Here is a 22,133-nt window from a genome sequence, read left to right on the forward strand (position 1 = left end):
GTGATCACCATTTATGAGACTTTATAATGACAATTATTTTTTCCATCACTGTGATTATCATGGTAATTTTTTTATTGTTAGATATGTAACAATGAGATAGAGAGACTTTCTTTTGACTAACATAAATTAGTTTTTAAAGCCTCTGCTATAAAGGCTTTAAGCCTGCACTGAGCCTTTAAGAGTGCTCTGAATGAGGAACGGGAAAGATTTGTACATGTTAGGGAGAAAGACACTTGAAGGAATAAGGAACAGCTAAAAGCATTTTGAGAAATTGAAGCAATCTTGTGTTCATTCCTGTTTCTTGAAGGCAATGATGATAAAGGAAGCACGGAGAATAGTGGAGGGATATTTACTTTGATGAAAGTATTCCTTGGAAATGTTGCTCATTGCTTACCAGAGATTGCCTGTAACAGTGGAATTACTGGGAGATAATTTATACAGGGGTCCTTATACGCATGAAATGAAATTTGGAATGTTGTTTGGGATGCAGTGGTCTTTGCTTTGAGATTGAAGTCTAGCAAACCTGTTCTGATAAATGTGTATGTTAACTGTAGGAGATTGTCCTACTGCAGCTGAAAAAATTTGTGAAAATGTTCACCATTGTAGTCTTTTATTTGATGAATATACTGAAGAGCTGCGAAGTCACTCCTATTCCCAGAAGCTCAAGTGCTACTAAAGGATTAAGAGAAGGGTCCTGATCTCTATATCAATTTACGTTCTTTGTAATACAACACACTGTATATAAACACAGCATTATGTAACTGATCTTGCATTTTTCAGCAGACACCATAAATAGTAATGTGAATTAATAGAGTATGATTGAAATTCAGATATTTTTGACGGAAAGTTGTTTGTAAACATACGTGTCTTAAATATCTTGTCTTCAGTTGGCTAATATGTTTCAGTAGAAGAACTTTAGGAAAATATGAACATTGCCATCATTATTGTTAGAAGTTACTCATGTGGTTCTTTAGTAAAAAAATTCACCTCTAAATGCAAAACCACATAATGACCTTTTTGTGTTTGGTTGCTAATGAGGCCCACTTAAGTCCTGGCATGGGAAAGGAGCATTTAAAGGAAAAATGACAAACTCTTAGATTTGTGTATTTTGTGATTAAGAAAACTGGTGTATTTGCCTAAAAGGGTAGGGCTTCTCCAAATAGCAAGGGTTCCTGTCACTGGGAGCAGTGTAAAGTTGACGGTTGAATGTCCATTCTGCATGACAGTAAAACTGAAGTGGTTTATGAGTCAGTGACTTGGGGTAGGAGGAAATGGTTTCTGTATGCTTTTTCAGAAATGAATACATGTTAAATAATTTACAGCATTATCACACTTGGACTTTTTGGCAGGGTCTCTTGCAGTATTACAAGGGGTAATTATTTTATTGAGGAGGATTGGTATAGATCAGATGTGTTTTTACAGTGAGGGTGCTGAGACACTGGGACAGGTTGCCCAGAGAAGTGGTGGATGCCCCATTGCTGGAAATATCTGATAGCAAGTTGGACAGGGCTCTGAACAACATGACGTAGTTGAAGATGTCCCTGCTCATTGCAGGGGGTTGGACTTGGTGACTTTTAAAAGGTCCCTTCCAATTCAAACTATTCTGTGAGTCTGCCTGTTTGAATCTGACTAAAATAAGGCCGCTGGTTCATGGTACAGAAGATGAAATTTTCTTTCTTTATTTTTTTGAGATCAATTTAATAACTAAACAGTTCACCATATAATAAGAGCCTATTGAGGATTCAACAATTTACTTTCATAAAGAACAAAGGAAGGGGTCAGAAGTTCACATAGCAGAAGTATCTGCATGTATAAGAAGTTACACATGACTGTAGTTGAGTAATAAGGGCTTGGTAAGTTCCACTAGTTGCATACCATGGCTCAACACATTAATGGCAAAAAAAAGTGCATAAATTTTATCCTGAATTAGGACTTTATTCAAAACTTTTAATTTAAGCCATCTGTTTTTAAAATATGTGTTTTGACGCAAACAAGGTTCTGAATTTGAGCTAGAAATTACTGGAAAGGATTCCACAGGTTGACCAGGGATGATGACCAAATGAGCGGTGGTTTTCTTCAATTTAAAGATATTGCAGGTTTTTTTTTTCTTTTAATGTAATAGGGAGCAGTATTTAGTGTTTAAAGTGGTAATATTTCATCTGACAGGATAATGTACAGGTACAAATGTCATGTTCATATGTAAGGTATAGTGAATGTCCATTCATATAAAAGTATATAATCCACTTCCTATAAAGGTACTAGCCTTTACCTGAGGCTGGTTTGTGCTCAGTTATTTCTGTAAGAGAGGTTTTAAAGGCAAATGGTTTTAATTTAATACGAAAAGAGAGTCTTACTGTATCCAAATACTGATAGAGTTATAGGTAGTTTGATATGGTGTGTGTGGCAGGTCAGCCACTTTGTAGGAATGTAAGTCTTCATATTTATCATAAATAAAACTAATAACAAAATCTGATTATTGTTCAGTTGAAACATAAACATTTTATTACTTTTTTTAGATATTAAATCATAAAACAGGTACTTGTTTTCAAGAAATACAATGGACAACCTGAAAAAAGTTTCTGACAGCTCTTGCAATGATGGACTTCTACTTAGAATGGGCCTTAATGATAACAAAGCTGGAATGCAGGGTTTGGATAAGGAGAAAATCAATAAAATCATCATGGAAGCTACCAAGGTTGGTTTGATTACTTTCTTCCTAATGTTTTTTTTATGGTCCAATATTTTAAGACCCTCCACTTCCCCAAGTTGCATCCCTCACATGTGTATATGGATAGTATTTTCTTGGAAGAAATTTATATGTCGGGAGGAAGGAGAAGGGCCGTAGTTTAGTGTACTTTAGAGTATTGTATTCATCCACAAGGACATGGAGGATGACAACTTAGTATATGCTTAAGAGCTCCTGTTTTGTCCCAAGCAGTACATAAATACTGCAGCATTTGCCAGAGGTAATTGTGAAGCCTGCAGCTTTCTCTTTTTCTCCCCCTTTCCATTCCTTTTGTCTACCCCATCAGCCAAGCAGAATTACTTCTTTTGGTCACCTTCCTGTAACAGATGAATTTGATGTAATCGAGTTTTTCTATAATCAAGTTTTTACTGACTGTCTTCTCCATACTCAAGAGAAGTGGCCAGTAGTGTACAGCTTTATACTAAAGATCCACAGAGGCCCTCACAACTCTTCAAACCATTGAAGTATTTGTCATCCTGGTTGTTATTGGAGAGTTCCAATAGAACAATATAGGGATAACACTGCATCTGAGATAGTCAGGGTTTTCTTACTTTTCCTTGCACAAGTGTGTATTTTATTTGGTGTCATCATGGCCCAAGATTATGTGCTTTGATGTTTTCCTCATGCATTCCGTGTTGACTGATATTGCTCTGTAGTGATCTGCAGTGGTGTGACAGAGGAAGAAAGGAGGAGAGAGAGAGAAAACATGCTGCAAACAGTTCTCATGTAGCAAGCTTTTTCCTTTTTTTGTTTGCAGTTTCACATTGATGATACTTTATACGCTATCAAACTTGTTATTGATAAGTTGTTTCTTCTATATATTGTGTTCACTCTTTCTTGAAAGCAGTGCTTTGTCAGACATATCCCGGATAATGTTATTTACATAAAATGTTTTGTTATAGGAATTACTGTTTCATTTTCTGATATGAAATAGAATGAACTGTAAAATAGGCTTTCAAAGCTGACATATAGGCATCTAACTACTTGAATGTATTTCTGTCAAAAAAGTGCAAGAGTTTATAATTGCCAGATACACATCAAAAAATCCAAAAAGAAGCATTGATTCTTTTCCTTAAGCTTTTCTATAATCTTTAAAATGACACCTACAGACACTCCCCGCAGCTGTACTGCAAGGTTTATGGCATTTCAACTGTGAAATACTACAATAAATAGAAAAAAAAAATTTAAAACTTACTTATGATCTCAAGAATTGTGTTGCTTTCCACACCTACATTTTAGTACTCATTGCTTTCAGTGAGTCTCAGCAAGTCATATTTGATGGCAGAGGTGAGAAAAGATAAAGGGCATATCTGTCATTCAAAGAAAACACATCCTAGTTTTTTTTAATTAGATATTTCTTCTAATGAAAGTGATATATTACAGCTCTGCGACCATCTTTTTTATAGTAATTATGAAAGTGGATATTTTTCCTTTTTATATAAATGCTTGAATCTGACTTGACTATGGCTGAATCCGTGGTATCAGTGACAGTTTGGTGGTTAGACACTTTGACCTAAAGATGTGTTCATTTTTGCAGATTTCACCAAGAAGTTCAAAATAAGCCTTTTCTGCAAATATTATTTCACTTGTAGCTAAGACATGTTGCAAGAAAAATATTTCCTAATTTTGAATTTTTATCTTTTCTATTTCATTATATGCCCTTCTTTCTTTGTTCTGAGTCAGGAGGGAAAGTCACATTACACATTCTGTACATGATTACTGTCTTTTTATTATATCTCCTTGTATTCATGCCTTTTTTTGAAGGAACAATTACATATATGAGAGCGACAGGACTTTTTTTTATATTCATTCGGTTTTCGTCATCCTCTTCCAAATAGCTTCTGATTCTGCACTGTCCTTCAAGATTGAATGACCAACAAAATACTCAACATTACATGTGAATTTGACTTATACAACGTCATTATATATTTCCATATTTATTAAGCTATGTGGAAGTCTGAAAAAATGCTAAAATAAATTTTTGTTAGAGTTTTGTACTCCATACCTTGGAGGTGTTGCAAAGAATAGTTTGATTTTTATCTATTCTTTAAAAATTTTTATTGCCAGCTGTTAGACTAATTAAGCATACAAAGTTCTCTAAATAACTCCTTAAACTCCTTTGAGCAGGAGAAATATATGTGTGTCATTTGGAGAGATGTAAAGAACCAGTGGTCTTTTCTGTGTATTTTTATATGAAAATCCAAAGCAGGCATTAGAAACCATCTCTGTGTTTTATGTTTTCTTTATTTAAAGAGCAAATGTCGTTGCTTAAAGACAAGGTAAAGACAGAAAGAAAAACATAGTGTTTTGGAATTTTTTTCTTTCAGGGTTCTAAATTTTATGAAAATGAACTTAAGAAAGATCAACAAGTTAACCAACGAATTGAAAAAATGATGCAGCTAAAAGAGAAAATTACAGCACAACAGCTCTTGAAAGCACAGGTGCAGGTACTAATCTTGTAAAGACTTCCTGGGGTCAGTGTTGAATCATAAACATTTTTCTGTGTTCTGCTTTATTGCGTTAGATTCTGCCAATAGGCACGATGTTAAACTATCATTTGATGTTAGACATAGAAGGAAAAGTGCACAATATTTTGCTGGTGTCATCTTAATATAAACTTGCTAGAAGAATAGTTTGTAGAATTACTTTGAAATGTTCTCTAAATGAGTAAAATGAAACAAATTAATTCCTATGTTTCCAAGTCTGATGAGTTTGAAGTTATGTCCTTATGATTTATGTAAAAGTTTGTTAAATACTTTGCTGATAAGTATCATATCACTATTATGTTTAGAAGTTACATATATTTGTGTTCAGTGGCCTGTGATGGAATGAGACAGATCAGAGTTGTCAATAATATGCCTTTTTTAAGCTAATTAACGAAAATCATCATGACAAGCAGTCGCAAGAAATGCAAGTGTCCTGAACTAGACAGATGAAGAGGCTATTTTTCTTTTCAAATGCTAATGGTAGATAGTAGTCTCCAAAGTATTACAGTGTATATAATGTTAAAAGAAAGGCTGCACACTAAACATTACTAGGCACAACAGAATTAAAATTGTTTATAGGAGCTGAATTCCTTTCCATTTTCTTTTGTGCTGTGATTCAGTCTTTAAATGATCGCTTGCTAGTTTTCCTTGACAGAATTCCTGTTTTATTCACTGCACATAGCAGATTGTGTTCACTGAGGTGCAAATTATTCAATATTTACTGTTGTCCTTAATGTTCGATGGGTGGCCCCAAGCTTTATTTGTTGAACTCTAGTCTAATCCAATTTTGAATGCAGAATTACTAATTTTCTAATAGTTTTTTATGTTGTACACCACATACTGTGAATTCTTAATTCTTGCAATATTCCAGCAAAGTAGACTGATATTTTTTTTGTTTGTAGATGAAGAGCTGAAACACATGAAGATTAAACACATCCTTTAATTTTCAGTGCCATTGTGAGGATTAGAGGTTGAGGTCTTTTTGGTGTACAGCCATTTTTGTTCATTTCAGGTTTGCAAATCACTTCCATACTCTAGATGCCAGTGTTTCAAATTTGTTCCAAGAAAAGTTCACCATTCTGAGTACCTCTGAAAAGTTTGTTGTAAGCCTGTATGTCACAATTGTTTTGAGTGAATCTTTAACATTGATTAATTATGACTCTGTTTGTCCAGGGTTTTTTGAGTTAACTAAGGTAGCTTTTAAGTAATATAATTACAGAAAAAATGCTTCTGTTTCCATCCTACCTTCACCAGAGAACTATTTATTTTACAGTGAATAGTCTTTCTTATAGAATGAAATACGTGAACAACACAAATTTTATATATAATGTTATTATATAGTTACGTAATGTGAGAATATGTAGTGCACTTTGTGAAAACCAAAAAATTTCAATTGCTTTGTCTACCTTCATGTTGTCTTTTTTGATTGAAATTGATTCCTTGATATTACAATATAATTTTATGCTCCTTTAATGTTTCTTATGAAAACTATAGAGGAAAAAAGAAACTTAAGAAGATAAATTCTCTTGTATGTGTTTTACTGGGACCTGAGTTTCAAATTCCATGCTTGAAATCTTTATGCTGCTTGCTGAAATAGCAGACATCTTTATTTCCAATAGATAAATTGTAAAGTCAGCTGTCATATTGCATGAGAAATGTCATTAGAGGAGTATAGTAGGCACACTTTTTTGCTGGCTAATTTGAGATCTTTGCTGCTGTGAAAACATCTTGAAACATTGGATTTTTGTTCTCTTCTTTGTATTCACATAAACTCTGGTTTATGATTGTTGTTGCCCTCATTCTCCCAGCACAAATTCTGACCATTTTGCTCTCTCCTCTGCTTTCTTTTAATTTGTCATATCCTGAATTTTCCTTTCTTGTCCCACATCCACAGATCACCATCAGTGCTCTTTACAAAACAGTCCCAGAGTGCTCATTGAAATTGTCCCAGAGTCCTCTTTGAAATTTGTGGACTTGAAGCCAGTCTTCTCTCTCTCTATTTGATATTCTAAATACCTTACCCTTTTTCTGTTTCTTCTCTGCCGGCCGCATCTCCCCAGGCCTCCACCTTTTGCTTTGCAAATCTTTGTCTTGTTTGGTTTTCTTAATAATTGTTGTGTATTGTTTAATCAGCTCCATTCAGTTATGGATATAGTCAGTTCTTATTATTATCTTCTCTATTGTTCTTATCTGTTGAGTTTTCAACTCTTCTTTTTAGTACTACGTTCTGATAAGTGAACCTATTCTGCTAAAATTTTAAGTGGGAAGTATTCTGGAATTAGAAAGGTATCTGTATATCTACCTCTGTGATCACTGCATGTTCTCATTTTCAAGTGAAGCCTTGTTTGTAGGATAGTTAGAGGCTCAGGTATGATTTCCTAAGCTGGCAGTTGATTTAAGTCCTGTGGGTAAAACCAAACAAAAATGTCTCCATGTACTAGACTTTTGGACAAAATCCTGCTTACATGGTGGCAACAGTAATATGAATAAAATGTAGATTCTGCAACACAATACTGTTGTTTTTGCCGTTAGAATGTGTGGAACTCCTTAAGGTTCAGCAGTAATTTGTAATAAATTAAAAAGTGTGCAGCTGCTACCAGATTTGGAAACTGCTGTACTGATGTTTGCTGTTTTTATTCATCCATGTTGGGTTTATCCTGGATGTTTATTCTGTAAATAGTTACCATTGTCTTGCTTTTATTGACTTTTTCTGTCTTGCTTTGAAAACTTACATATTCTACTGTGGGATAAAAAAAAAAGAAGCTACTCTTCAAATTGTCTAAAATTTGTTATGAGGAAAGTTAAACTTCTAATTATATTTGTAGTTTTTGGTTGTTTGGTGGTTTAGTTTTTTTTTAATCTAGCTTAGAAATATATATTAAAAAGTATCTCTACTTTACAAAGGTTTATTGAAAGCAGCTTTTAAAAACTTGTCAGCCTGGCTTGCATGTAAGGAATTACTCCACAAATTTTAAGGAGAGATTTTGTAGGTGCCAAGAATTCTCTGAGTAGATCTGGTTGTGTTTTGTTTTGGCATATTACTTGTATCAGTTTCTTTTGCTGAAGAGTAATCTTTTTGTATTTCTTATTAGTTTAATGTGTTTTTGCTTCATTCTTTAGATGTGTATGTTGTCTAACCAGTAAGTATGATGTTAGCAATACATTTAGGGAGAAAAAGCAAAACAGAAGTTTGTTATAAATGTGATAAATTGAAATGCAGAAGTTATACTACTAGAGCAGCACTTGATAGTATTAATTAAACTATTTGAATTTGAGAGCAACCTGAAAATTATCTGTAAAGCAGAATTTAAAATAAGGAGGCTTTTGATGAATTAAGTGTGACATGAATCCTTTTGAATTAGTAATATAGTGGAAATAATGTAAATACCCCACTTTTGTTTGTTTTTTATTTCTTTCTTTGAATGTCTTCCCCCTTGTGCTTTTAATTTGTCTGAACTAGTTTTCTCAGCCTCAGAGGAAATACTGTGCTCTTCTGTATTGAGTAGCCTAGTTTAAGGCTCTGGTCTAGCATTTCATTCCTCATAGCAACTTGGAAAAAAACAAAAGAGTTTGTAAATCATTAATCAGCAATTTAAATAGAACATTCCAAGCTCGCTTGCCTTGGTTCAAGTGTTTTGAGCACAAAGACGGTTCTTGTGGATAAGGTTTTTATGGTTTTTTTATTAAGCAGTTCTGTTGAGGGAAGTAAAAAAAGAGAAGAACCATGCAAATTTTATGTAAACATTCCTCTCCAGGACCATAAATGCTTTATAGTCAGTCCAGAGACATTTCTGTACGGGTGTCTGTACCCTGATGTCAGGAGAGTGTGTATGTCCTTGTGCCTGCAAGCAAAGTGAAACTTTGGTTCCTTTTTGCTAATTCCATTTCTTGCCGTGTTATCTTGTTGTGAAGTCTATCAGGACTTCTTACTAGCAGTAGCAGCCTTTTGTTGTGTAGATAGATGTTGCCTAGTCAACAGTATGGTTAGGTAATCTTATTTTGATAACACATTCTTTTGGCTTTGTTCCTGTATTTTCTCTTATTTCTAGAATGATGTGTGATGCTGCTGCCACCATGATCATCATAAAAATCCCATGTCAAATATTTCGCAATTTTTCATGACAGCATGGTTCATACTTCATTCATAGGTCAACAGTATTTCTGGAACAAGCAAATGATCTGCATGACTTTTGGTAAAAACACAAGCAATTTAAGCACAATCTGCATCAAAACACCATGGAGCAATCTGCATCAAAACACCATGGAGCTGATGAAGAAGTACTGCTCACATAGACACACATCTTTAACATTTGGAGTGAAACACACTTGTGTATAGGCTATTCTGTAAATAACTTGCACTTTTCTTAGCAATTTAGCCTTATATGGTTCCTGTGACGAAAGTTGAGGACTTTTATTGAGGGATTGACAGTAGCTTACTTTGTAGTGATTGAACATGGATGTTTGAGACCTTATTTCCGGCAAGACAAAATGGATGGTCCTGTGAGCTGCTTGTCTTCACCATTCTAGGCCAACTTTTTGAAGTGTGATAGTTTTATTCAGGAATGTTGGAAATTCTATAATAGCATGTTTTCATTTTTTTTAAAGAACTTGCATTTCTCAAACTAAATGCTTTAAGTAAAGCTTCATATTCATGGGTCTTACAGTTTATTTGAATCAAATATGTCTTTTTTGTCATGTTATGTGGAGTTTTGTTGTTTGGTGGGTGGGGTTTTTTGCTGATTTTGGCTGGGATAGAGTTAATTTTCTTCAGCGGCTGGCATGGGGCAGTGTTTTGGTTTCCTGCTGAAAGCAGTGTTGATTGATAATGAAGAGATGCTTAGCTATTGCCGAGCAACACTTGCACAGAGCCAAGGCCCTTTCTACTCCTCTCACACCCCACCAATGAGGAGGCTGGGGGTGCACAAGGGCTGTGAGGGGACACAGCAAGGACAGCTGACCCCAACTGACCACAGGGATATTCCAGACCATGTAGCATCAGGTTCAGCCCACAAAGTGGGGTGTAGATGAATGAAGGATGGACTTTTGCAGCTATGGCATTTGTCTGCCCAAGTAACTCCTACATATGATTAAGCCATTTTTCCTGGAAATGGCTGAACACCTGCCTGCCCATGGAAAGCAGTGAATTAATTCCTTATTTTGGTTTGCTTGCATGCACAGCTTTTGCCTTCTGTGACAAATTGTCCTGGGTTTTTTCATTTTTATTCTTCAGACTTTTCTACCATAAGGGATTGAGTGGCTGCAGGAGCTCAGTCACCAGCTGGGGCTAAACCACAACAGCTGTGGTTTTTTCCCCTGGATTTTGGGGTCTTTTTTTTTGCACCAATTGTTGCAGCAGCATTCTCTCTGAGAGCAAGTTTCCTCCAAAGCTTAGTTGGCTTTTTTTTAGTTGTTAGTGGTTTGGTGGGGATTGGATTTGTTGAGGTTTTTTTCTCTAATTATATGCAAGATTCAGCTGAGTTTTAGGATCATCTATACTGTTGCACTTCTGCCAGGTTAGTAGTATTTCAGTTACTGATTTATTCTGTTCAGGTGGACAAACTTGTGATAGAACTGGAACAGAACCGTAACCTTAGCAGTACAATCGTACACATTGACATGGATGCCTTCTATGCAGCTGTGGAAATGAGAGACAATCCAGAGCTGAAGGAAAAACCTATAGCAGTGGGATCAATGAGTATGTTGGTAAGGCTGAATGTTAAACTAATACAGAAATCAATTGCATGAATCTTAAGCCTAATAAACCATAAAATAATAGCAGAAATAAAATTACACTGTTTTATATGAAGTGTGGAAAACACAAAAATAATAAAGGAAACAGCAATTCTTAGACTTGGCCATGTAAGCTGGATTTTTCAGTAAAAAGTGTACTAATTAAAATTTAAAGTATGTAAGCAGATTGAAAGGCAGGAGGAGGGGGAGTGAAAATGTATATAAACTCTTGGCTTTTTCAGTCTTTTCTGTATGGAGATATGTGATTAGAACTTTTATTTTTATTTAGAACTATTTAATTGTAAGCTTAAAGAAAAGCTTGATTACTGAACACTAAACTTACTTAATCTCTCTTAAGTCCACCTCAAATTACCATGCTAGGAGATTCGGGGTGCGTGCAGCCATGCCTGGATTTATTGCTAAAAGGCTATGTCCCCATCTAACTATAGTACCACTAAACTTTGAAAAATACGGCAAAGTGAGTAAAGAGGTAAGTCTGAAAGTGTTCTCTAACCAAAGGTGAGTGTACTTGTTTTTAGACTATGTCAATAACATCAGTTCTAGATACTATGAAAAGTGATAATTGAAATATTAAATTCTTCAGTAATGCAGCTTTAAACGTAAGTCTAACAAAATATTGGTGCTCTTGGACAAGGCGATGACAAAGTATTGCACTTACCCAGTCTATCAATTCTACTGAAGTTAGTAGTGTTGCTGATAGAAGTTGTGAAAATCTCTTGAGTTTTATTATTCTTAAAAGTTAGAAATCATGGAACATAATCTAGTTACTAGGAAGTTGCAAGTACATAGGAGACATGGAGATGATAATTTCATGCAATGAGTAATCATACTTTTGAATACTAATTACTAGAGAGAAAAACAAAGAGCATTAGTGACTTATAAATGCAGATTGATTTTTTTAAAAAATAAGGGACTTCATAAAGCAAAAGAAATATGGAGAAAAGAAATAATGTTTTGCTTTAATGGAAGTAGTTTTACTCAGTGTCAGAGGAAATAGTTATGATAGATAAAGGCCTGTTTAAAAAAAAGGATAACAGGTCTTTTGTACATTTTAAATCAAACTAGTGCATGACACAAGTCTCCTGACTTTAAAAAAATTGTGTCAGGCTTTTATTTTTATAAAGCAACAAATATACAAACATAAAGTAAGATATTAGTTGATTTTTTCACTTCTGAAAAAAAAAAGAAAAAAAGGCATATATAAATATGCCATGTTTCAGAATAGTTTTGAACTTAAGGATCTTGGATTTCATTATGTTTATTTCACAATGCATATTTCATTTGTTGTTTGATAGGGTAAAGCATTAAAGTATTAGAGATTTGGCTTAGTCTGGATTTTTAGTTATGTTTTTCTCTTGGGATTTGGATTGAAAATATTTAAATTTAATTTTGTCTTTTAAAGTTCATAATGAATCCTATCTTCATTCAGTTTCAGAAAAATGAAGTGCATGTGAACAAGTGTTGTAATACCTAAGAACTTGTCTCAAACTGATAGAAAAAACATAGAAAAAACTATAACACAGTCAGATTTTCCTCCAGGTTTAAAAAAAAAGAGAGAGGAGAGAAGGTAGAGCTTTTATTTTTACTGTTTATTTTATTACATTTCCTTCTAGAAAAATTGACTTATAACTAAGGTTTTCCTAACAGGTTTTGCCTGTGGCATTTACCACTGCTGTGAAATATTTTCTGTAACTTCAGTTCAATTAGTGTTGCTGGTGGGTTTCTTTAACCTTTGTATATGTGATATCTGACACTGAGCACAGAAAACTGCATCAGTTTATCCACGTTGCTGAGTTTCCAGGTCTTCAGAGTTTTATTCAGACTGCACAGCCACTACAGTGTCAGTGAACCTAGTGGCTGTGCAGTCCTTATACACTTAGTGCCCTTTGCTGTTAAATACACTGCTCAAAATCTGTTTAGTTCTCACTTACTATTAATATCTCACTACTTGGAAAAGCATTGCTGTAATTTTACAATATCAAGAGATAATTTCTATTGTCAGTATCTTTAGTATTTATTGATCATCTGGAAGTTTCAGACTACATTTGTTCATGTCCTGATTTTGTGTCAAGATCTGCTCTTACAGCAACACGGCTTTACTTTTACTATGTGTTTATCGAGGTTAGAGAAATACTGGCTGAATATGATCCCAATTTTATGCCTATGGGCCTAGATGAAGCCTACCTGAACATAACAGAGCACTTGGAGGAAAGGCTGAACTGGCCTGAAGATAGAAGAAGGTTCTTTTTTAATACAGAAAGCACTACAGGAACAGGTAAGCAAATTACTCACTTTTCATGAGGTCACCTAACACTGAGACAGAATGTTTCTTTTAGAGATCTTAGGCAAAACCATGAAAGCATTAAATTATAGTTCGAATTTAAGCTTTATTTTCCTTAGTAGGATTACTTTATTACAACAGCACAGAATTTATCATTCAAATGGCACAGGACTTCTACAAGCAGAATCAGTACAGTGCAATCTGTAAGTAGCAAAATAAAAAAATCATAATACAATAGGACTTGGACCAAGTAAATAGCACGCAGTTTGCTGTATCAATATAACAATCATTATCTAGACCCAAAAATCATATGAAAGAACATGAGTCACTCCCTCATCCTCGGAGGAAGCAGATGACGTCAGAGGTGTCCCTGGCCATTGGGATGTCCCAGGTCTCACTGTCCAGTGACAGCTCTGGTCCCTGTTCCTCCTCAGGACCTGTCAAAGGTGACAGAGAGACAGCTCCGGGGCTGCAGGCAGACAGTGCTGGGGGGGCTGCAGGCAGTGCTTGGGGGGCTGCAGGCAGGCAGTGCTTGGGGGGCTGCAGGCAGGCAGTGCTTGGGGGGCTGCAGGCAGGCAGTGCTTGGGGGGGCTGCAGGCAGGCAGTGCTTGGGGGGCTGCAGGCAGGCAGTGCTTGGGGGGATGCAGGCAGGCAGTGCTTGGGGGGATGCAGGCAGGCAGTGCTTGGGGGGATGCAGGCAGGCAGTGCTTGGGGGGATGCAGGCAGGCAGTGCTTGGGGGGATGCAGGCAGCAGTGCTTGGGGGGATGCAGGCAGTGCTTGGGGGGCTGCAGGCAGGCAGGGCTGGGGGGCTGCAGGCAGGCAGGGCTGGGGGGCTGCAGGCAGGCAGTGCTGGGGGGCTGCAGGCAGGGCTGAGGGGGCTGCAGGCAGGCAGTGCTGGGGGGCTGCAGGCAGGCAGTGCTGGGGGGCTGCAGGCAGGGCTGAGGGGGCTGCAGGCAGGCAGTGCTGGGGGGCTGCAGGCTGGCAGTGCTGGGGGGCTGCAGGCAAGCAGGGCTGGGGGGGCTGCAGGCAGGCAGGGCTGTGGGGGCTGCAGGCAGGCAGGGCTGGGGGGCTGCAGGCAGGCAGTGCTGGGGGGCTGCAGGCAGGCAGTGCTGGGGGGCTGCAGGCAGGCAGTGCTGTGGGGGCTGCAGGCAGAAGCTACTCTGGGAGCTGCAGATTCCCAGTGCTGTAACAGGGTCATCCACAGCACTGGGCTAGCCAGGTGTTGGGATATGCAGGAGGGCAATGAGCGGAGTGAACAAAGCATCAGAGAATGGCTGTTTGCCTTGTGAAATGGCATAAGACATGCTGACCATATTACATGGGATTGGGAGCAGGAGTTGCCAGTCATAAGCTTCAGATAAGCTGCACCCACTGAAAGTGTAGATATTTCAGTCCTTCCATAATTTGCCCTCCCATATATTCTGTACATCCAATTCAGTTAGTTTACAGATTACCTTTCTCTACTGCTCACCTGTGAATAAAATGTACACTGCTAATGACTTGGACTTGGAGAATTTATTTTCTTTTAATGTGAATAAAATGCTTGAAAAGTGGTGCTAGATTTTCTAAACCAAATGGTGTGGTTTAGGTCTGCATTACAATTCAGCTTGATAATTTTGGAAATAAGTAGCAGGAGCACTGCAGGATTTTAGAAATGTTCAAGATATTACTGGATTTCACTTGTATATCCACTTGGGAATAATAGAAAAGAAGTAGTCATACAGATGGTTGAACGATGCACAAACTGGAATATTTATACTACCTGTATTCAAAATTTCTAACAGTCATTAAGAGGATAATCAAGTGTACACTACTACAGAAAAGCATTAATAAAATAGAAAGCAACAAACTGTCATAGTCTTTACAAAATCAATGTCACTGATATGTAGTCATGTGCTTCTTCACACTTGCCTGATATCTTTGTTCCTCTCAAATGCAAACAAATGCTCAGAGGGTGAAACTGTAATTGTAATGTTTGTAGAGTCAGATGAAGGACTGTTGACATTACTTTTCTACTATGACTGCAGTTGAAAATGAGGAGCTCACCCGGCTGATCATTCTAGAACCCTAATTTTATTTGGAGAATATAGAAAAAAATTCTGTGGAAGAGAGCATCTGGCCTCCAACCTGATATAAAAGAAAAATAATTATAAAATCTCAATGGTTTTGCTACAGCAACAGGCCATTGAACCTTTTGCTTTTCTGGAAGTTATGTCCAGTCTACTAGCCAATTCCTTCAGTCTCAGCCAAGCTCAAATAATATCAAAAATGAAGCAGTTACATCTTTCCAATCTTTAAACGAAAACCAATGCAATTGCTTTCTCTAAATAAAGATAGAAAGAAATAAAACTGCTTATGAACACTGAAGCCAGCGAAGAAGGAAATCAGTCTATATGGACGTATTAATTGTTTGTATTTCTGTCTAACTTAGATAAAGATTGTGTGAATATGTCTGCCAAATTTAACGAAGGTGAAGTCTCTTCTTCACCAGTGCTGTTTGAAGACAGCACATCTCTGATGGATGACGAACATGAACAAAGAGGTCTATCAGTGGAAAACTCAGTTCTCTTTGGAACTTCTGCAGAGGAAGTTGTGAAGGAAATTCGCTTTAGGATTGAGCAGAAAACTCAACTGACTGCTAGTGCAGGTATTCAGACACATTGGAATAATAATTAATCTTTTTATTTCCATACTGTCTTCTACTTTCATCTCAGAGGGCATTAATTAAGAATTTACCCTTGCCACAGTCTTCTGCAACAAAAATATGAAGGTCTTTGAAGGTCTGCAAAGAATGTGACTTTCAGTTATTTCAAGAGATGTCATGACTATCCAAACCATTACTGTTTATTTTGTTTTTTACTCTTTTTTTAATCATTGAAACAGTTATGTTATCTTTTTTCTTCTTTCTACTGGAAGTAAGAATAAGCAGTGAGGAAGAATGACCAGTGCACTTGAGCTAATCTTGGCACAGGTGGTTATTCGAGTGCATCATGTAAATTGTTTTTGTCAGACAGCGTGTCATAGTGAAATCTCTCACTGATTTCTATACTGCTTTTAGTTTGAATAATAGATGTGTACTGTTTTGTGTTGCTACCTTCACACTGTTCCTTGCTTAAAAAAATATCAAAATTCATTAAAATGTTAGTCCTAGAAAAGTAAATATATGCTGAAGTTAATGAACTCTTTAATAGCTTTTTAATATTTATCAATCAAGTTCTATGTCTTGACTTCAGACAACCCACTTTTAAATCTCAGCTATTTTGATTGACTAAAACCAGTGTATGTCTCTAGCCACATTTGGATGCCATCCCAATTGCTTTATGAACCCGGTCAGTGAGGCATCAGGCAACGGTGAGCTTTATGAAGCAGTTGCAGAGGGTCAGGAAAGTGTGGAATGTAAGCAGAGGCGGAGAAACAGCTAGTAAGAAGAAGCAGGATGAAACCCCCCTCCCATTTATGTTATCTCATGAATAATAGCATAATGACAGTTTTCTTTACTGAAGTTTTGTCTTCTTAAGGATAAGTTAGTGTGTAGAAAACAGGTGTAGCTTTTACAAGTGCAAATAGGGGTCTTAAGCCCCAAAATTAAAAATAATTAGAAGATAACTGAAAAAATACGATAATCAATAATAAGTAGAATTATTTCTGCCATCTTGAATAATACATTATATCAGTGTGCAGACTTCTAGGGCTGTAGGATGAAGTTATTCTTTCTTTTGCTAAACAAATTCCAGAGTTAATTCATAAAGACAATTACTTTTATAGAAAAGAGCCATCCCTCCTAATTCCTCTGATGTCTGTGAAATGTATATAAATTTATAAATTACTGCACTCCAGTGGTAGCCCACAAAATAATAGAATTTGTTAAATTCTCTCAAAAAAATTCTTTTTGCTGAAATACAAGGAAGAAAGGTCTCTTTACTTCAGAGTTCATTGTAACTTCCATAGTCAGCATTTTTTTCTTACCATAATCATCATGAAAATGTTGACTCATGTAACTGATGTTATTTTTAAGGACTCAGTATTTAAGCCCTCTTGACTTACTAGTGCTTGTTGTGTTACCCTATCTTAAAATAGGAAGTACACTTTATTTAAGTTATATTTTATGTATTACATGTGTTTATGTTCTTTCATGATGGTCACAAAATTTCTTTGCAGAATTGTATCAAATGTGGTTATGAATAATCATAATTATTTTCCTTATTTTAGTCTTTGCCAAGTTTAAAGGCTACTCTTTGGCTTATAAATATTGGGTAGTTGAAATTAAACTTCATCTTATGTTTTTTAAATTACCATGGTTTTTGTTTGTTTTTAAGGAATAGCACCAAATACAATGTTAGCAAAAATGTGCAGTGATCGTAATAAGCCTAACGGCCAATACAGAATTTCTCCTGAGAGACGAGCAGTGCTAGACTTCTTAAAACATTTGCCCATTAGAAAGGTAAGAGACGCAAGGACATTCACTATTCTGTCATGTCATGTTTTTATATTCTAGAAGCAAGATTTTTACTGAAATGATAGAATTTTCTAGGTAATCTACCAAGTTGTGTTTGATTCAAATTTTCTGAGTAATGGATCTACAAATGGAATGTTTTCACCATAATGTTACATACTCTTTTCTAGGTGCCAGGTATTGGAAAAGTAACAGAGAAGATGTTAAAAGCACTCGGAATTGTGACTTGCTCAGAACTTTACCAGCAGAGGGCTCTGCTTTCTCTTCTTTTTTCAGAAGTATCTTGGCGTAATTTCTTGGGTATTTCCCTTGGTTTGGGCTCAACACATTTGGAAAAGTAAGCTATGGGGGTTTCTTCCTTCTGTGTTAACATTTTTCTGAATGTTTCCTTGTGTATGTTACATACTGAACATATTATTTAACTGGCAAATATTATGGATATACACTTGTTTAATATACTTTTTTAATGTCTGATGCCTGTTACTGTTATACTTATGTCTAAGATGCAGTAGCCAAATATGAAAAAACAAACGTTTGTACAGCCATGTCTAAGTATGAAATCCAAAAAATCTCATCAGGGAAGTTGTACATAAGTGTATGTCAAGAAATCAAGGTAGGATAACCTTATAAGTATTAAAAAAGCTGAACATAACTGAGGTGTCCTAAGAAGAGTTGTACACTCCCTTTTCTTCAGAAACAATGCACATTCATTGGTTTTTATGATTATTGGATTATGATGAAAATCACAAAGGTATTTGATCTTCTCTGGTGGTGAATTGTCAGGGAAGTTTCTATGTCTCTTATTAAGATTACATATTTGTAATATCAACATGTGAATTTGGTGGAATAGAACTGAAGATTATTATATCCTTCTTACATATGTTCTTTTAAGGTTGACTGTAGTTAAATGGCTTTTAGCCTCCTTTTTAGGATGGCAGAAATCAGTCTTAGCAGTGCATGTATCTTTTCAACAACATTTGTCATTTCTAAGCCTGCCTTGGAGACAAACGTTATTTAAAAAGACCCAAAGCATAGCATTTTACTGTTTGTTTAACTAAGACCCTTAATTAAGTATTGATTTCTTTTTAAAAGGTATTCCTTTCCACAGTACTGAAATTCTATTTTAAAGTAGCTTGACAATTATTTCATTTTATTAAAAGTTCCAAAGTGTCTTATGCACTTCTGAAAGACCTATTCTGTATTATATCTGTAAATTCTCTGACAATAATCTTCCCTTTTTTCCATTTGACTACAAAATAATATATGTACTGAGCAGTTAGAAGCCCAGTAATGTGCTAGCACAAATTTTTGTGTTGTTTCTTTTTCTATTCAGAGCGTAAAAACATTTTTGAAAATACCTGGTAAGACTGACTTGGTTAAGGTGACTTGATAAAAGATAAAACACAGTTTTCAAATATTTTTTTCTGTTAATATATAAACAGAGCTTGGATAGTCTTTTAATAATTGGTGCAGTCTTTCTTCTTATTCACCCTAGTTAGGTGTTAGCCTGGGATATCTCCCAGTACATTTTGAAAAAAAGGAGCATTTCAAAGGTTAGGGGTTTTTATGTCTTAAGATTTTTTTTTGTCAGCACCAACTTGATTTCAGTGATTTTAGTGTAGAGAAAACAAGCACTTAAAATATTAAAACCTGGATCTTCAGTAAATAGTTCATCTTACTGTGTCTGACTACCTTCTTTTAAGAAAATCTGGCAATGCCAAATTTGTTCTTTCAAATACTTTGTACTTTGTATTATTCCAATAATTTGTACTTTTCCAAAACAGAAGAATGACCTGAAATTGCTCTGAGGCATCTCCTTATATACAGAAAGTTGTTAAAGGATACTCAATTAACACTGAGAAGAAAGAAAGCAACAACCAGAAAAAGCTTTAACACATCAACTTTAAGCTGAACAATCTTTTAGACTGAAGGCAGAATATTTCCTGAGATCCTCAGATAAAGGAAATATTCAAATATATATGTATGTATGGGATTTTAATAGCCATACTTCATAATTATAGCTAAGACAGCATAGGATTTGTAGTTTGTTTTCTTTTTGAATCAGACTCCCTCTGACATAATAGGTGAGTTCTGAGGGAATTTTTTATTTGTTTGGTATTTAGACTTCTTTTTATTTAAAAAAGACATCTATGTTTGATCTATGTCTTTACTTAATCTACAGTATTTTTTTAATTCTCATTTTTGCACTTGATTAAACTTGATGTACAAGATTTGTAGAAAAAGTTAACATCGAGACTTTATTGAAAAGACTGCTGTTAGTTATTTAAGCATGATTGGTTGACTCTGAGTTTATTGAAAAGATAACATTTCTATATCAAGAAAGTATAATAAACTTTTCTCTCTTTAAAGGGATGGAGAAAGAAAAAGTATGAGCACTGAAAGGTATGCTTCTTTAATATTGAAATAATTACATTAACCATTGGAAGCACTAAATACCAAGTAATTTATACTTTTATTAGTCATATAATTTTGTTTTGTTTTTATTTAAAAATGCACATATACAATAAGCTCACTTAATCAGATTCAAGTGTGAATTATTTTTTGTCCTTGGCTCCAGAACTCCATGGAAGTATTTTTGTCAGTTTGAGTATTCTCTTATCATCCAATTCTGCTAGTGCCCTTAATGCATCAAAGTGATCTCTAAACCATAAGATAAGGTGGAAATATATACAGTCTTGAAAATTTTTTATCTGTTTAAGCTCAATGTCAATATCATTGTAGTAGTCTGCAGTCACATGTATTTCCTAACTAAAGTTTTTACCAGAGTAAAGTTCCTTAAGAAGGTAGTTAATTTTTAAAAAATGAGTTGTGCCAGGTGAATCTGTAAAGCACTGTAATAATTATCCCTATTATCATGTATTTTCTTAGAAAAGGTGGTAAGATGCTTAGTCCTGTCATTTTGCAACTTAATAGCTGTGAGCAGCTTAAATAAGCACAATATGATTTTGGTACCACCACAGCTGAATAATTTATGGCTTTAGTGTTGTGCTGCCTTGCAATCAGACAGGTACTTTGGACATCTGTATAGGATCTTTCTGTATTGCTTTTTTCCTTTCTTTTTTCCCTCAAAGGGAACAGTTTTAGACCAGAATTGTCTACAGGCTTCTGAAATCATGAAACTAGTTTATATGGGGGAAAAGACAACCCTGAAATAGCATTCTCTCTATCCTGTCCCTTTCAAGCCTTGGACTTTTGCAACTTCTCAATCACTGCAGTATTGTCTGAATAGCATGAGTTACTCCTTGGATAGCAGTATGGGACCCACAGTGAAATACTCAGCCAGTTAGTTTGACAGCATGCGAACGTTCTTAGGGGAATGTGAATCATAAGAGAGGATGTCTTTTCAGTACAGTCAGGTGAAACTGACTATAGCTTAGAGATGCAAAATTCACTGTAATTTTATTGACCTTACATTTGTAAATATAAAGCTCGACGTGGAACAATGTATCTGTGAGACCTTTCCAAAGCCTGAACTGTCTATAAGTTTTGCTTTCCATTTCTCTTGAAACAACGTAAGGTTGCTTTTCCTGTGACGTCATTACTGGAAAGCAAATGTACAACAAAAAGATAACACTAATTTCTGTCCTAAGAAGCTCTAGCAAAGGCAGTTGGCAACATTTTGGCAGAAAGGTAGCTTTTCCTTCTCTGAGGCTAGACATAATTATCCTAGTTGGCATCTTTTTCTTAGCATCTGCATTATTTATTTCTGATACTTGGCTCTGATGTTGACTTCCAGCTCCTGGCTTTCTTCTGATGTTATACTGTGTGTACAAATGAGATTAAATACAAATAACTTGGCTGGCTCTATGAATTCACTTACTGTTAATATTCTGTCTTGCAAATACTTAAGCATTGATGACATTAAATTTGAGTCATTTTCAAATAGTGCATGAAAAATTGAAACCAAATTATTTCATTATTTGAAGGGCCTTTCAAACATTTTGCAAACAAAATATTCCTATTAGTAATCATTGTGCCTTGAAGTAAGGATTTTAACCTATATAACATTCTTCTGATTCTAGTATTGTTTAACTGTAGAAAAATACTTCTAGATTGCAGACACTGAACATACTATAAGATTCATACTGAAAAAGATAATATTTTTTGTCTTAGAACATTCAGTGAAATTAACACAGCAGAAGACCAGTACAGTTTGTGTCGAGAGCTCTGCAGAGACCTTGCTCAGGAGTTACAGAAAGAGGGACTTAAGGTATTTATATTATCCAGGTTACTTGCAAAAAGATACTTTGCACTCCAACAATTCTATGCAGCTTTAGTATAAATGCTTTCAGCAGCATCATACCATGCAGTCTATCTTCAGAAGTCTTCATTCTTTAATTTGCAGATGCTTAGGATGACTTAGGCAACATTTTGTTGTTGTGCAAGTGGCTATC

General features: G+C 35.6%; 1 protein-coding gene across 6 annotated transcripts in view; it reads left to right on the plus strand.

Annotated features, from left to right (window-relative positions):
* Positions 1 to 22,133, plus strand: part of POLK (DNA polymerase kappa) — a 34,164-nt gene that overhangs the window by 6,031 nt on the left and 6,000 nt on the right. For 3 of the 6 annotated variants that reach the window (XM_030968568.1, XM_030968569.1, XM_030968570.1), the window contains 10 exons: positions 2,517 to 2,695; positions 5,074 to 5,193; positions 10,783 to 10,935; positions 11,321 to 11,452; positions 13,105 to 13,258; positions 15,697 to 15,912; positions 17,582 to 17,706; positions 17,889 to 18,055; positions 20,089 to 20,121; positions 21,853 to 21,949. In XM_030968568.1, the coding sequence (XP_030824428.1) occupies positions 2,558 to 2,695; positions 5,074 to 5,193; positions 10,783 to 10,935; positions 11,321 to 11,452; positions 13,105 to 13,258; positions 15,697 to 15,912; positions 17,582 to 17,706; positions 17,889 to 18,055; positions 20,089 to 20,121; positions 21,853 to 21,949 (1,335 nt within the window). In that variant the 5' untranslated portion in view covers positions 2,517 to 2,557. Of the gene's footprint in view, positions 1 to 2,516; positions 2,696 to 5,073; positions 5,221 to 10,782; positions 10,936 to 11,320; positions 11,453 to 13,104; positions 13,259 to 15,696; positions 15,913 to 17,581; positions 17,707 to 17,888; positions 18,056 to 20,088; positions 20,122 to 21,852; positions 21,950 to 22,133 lie in introns of those variants that run through there. The other 3 variants (XM_030968571.1, XM_030968572.1, XM_030968573.1) reach the window with 3 other exon arrangements.

The sequence above is a fragment of the Camarhynchus parvulus genome, chromosome Z, assembly GCF_901933205.1.
Source record: "Camarhynchus parvulus chromosome Z, STF_HiC, whole genome shotgun sequence".
Taxonomy (NCBI): Eukaryota; Metazoa; Chordata; class Aves; order Passeriformes; family Thraupidae; genus Camarhynchus; species Camarhynchus parvulus.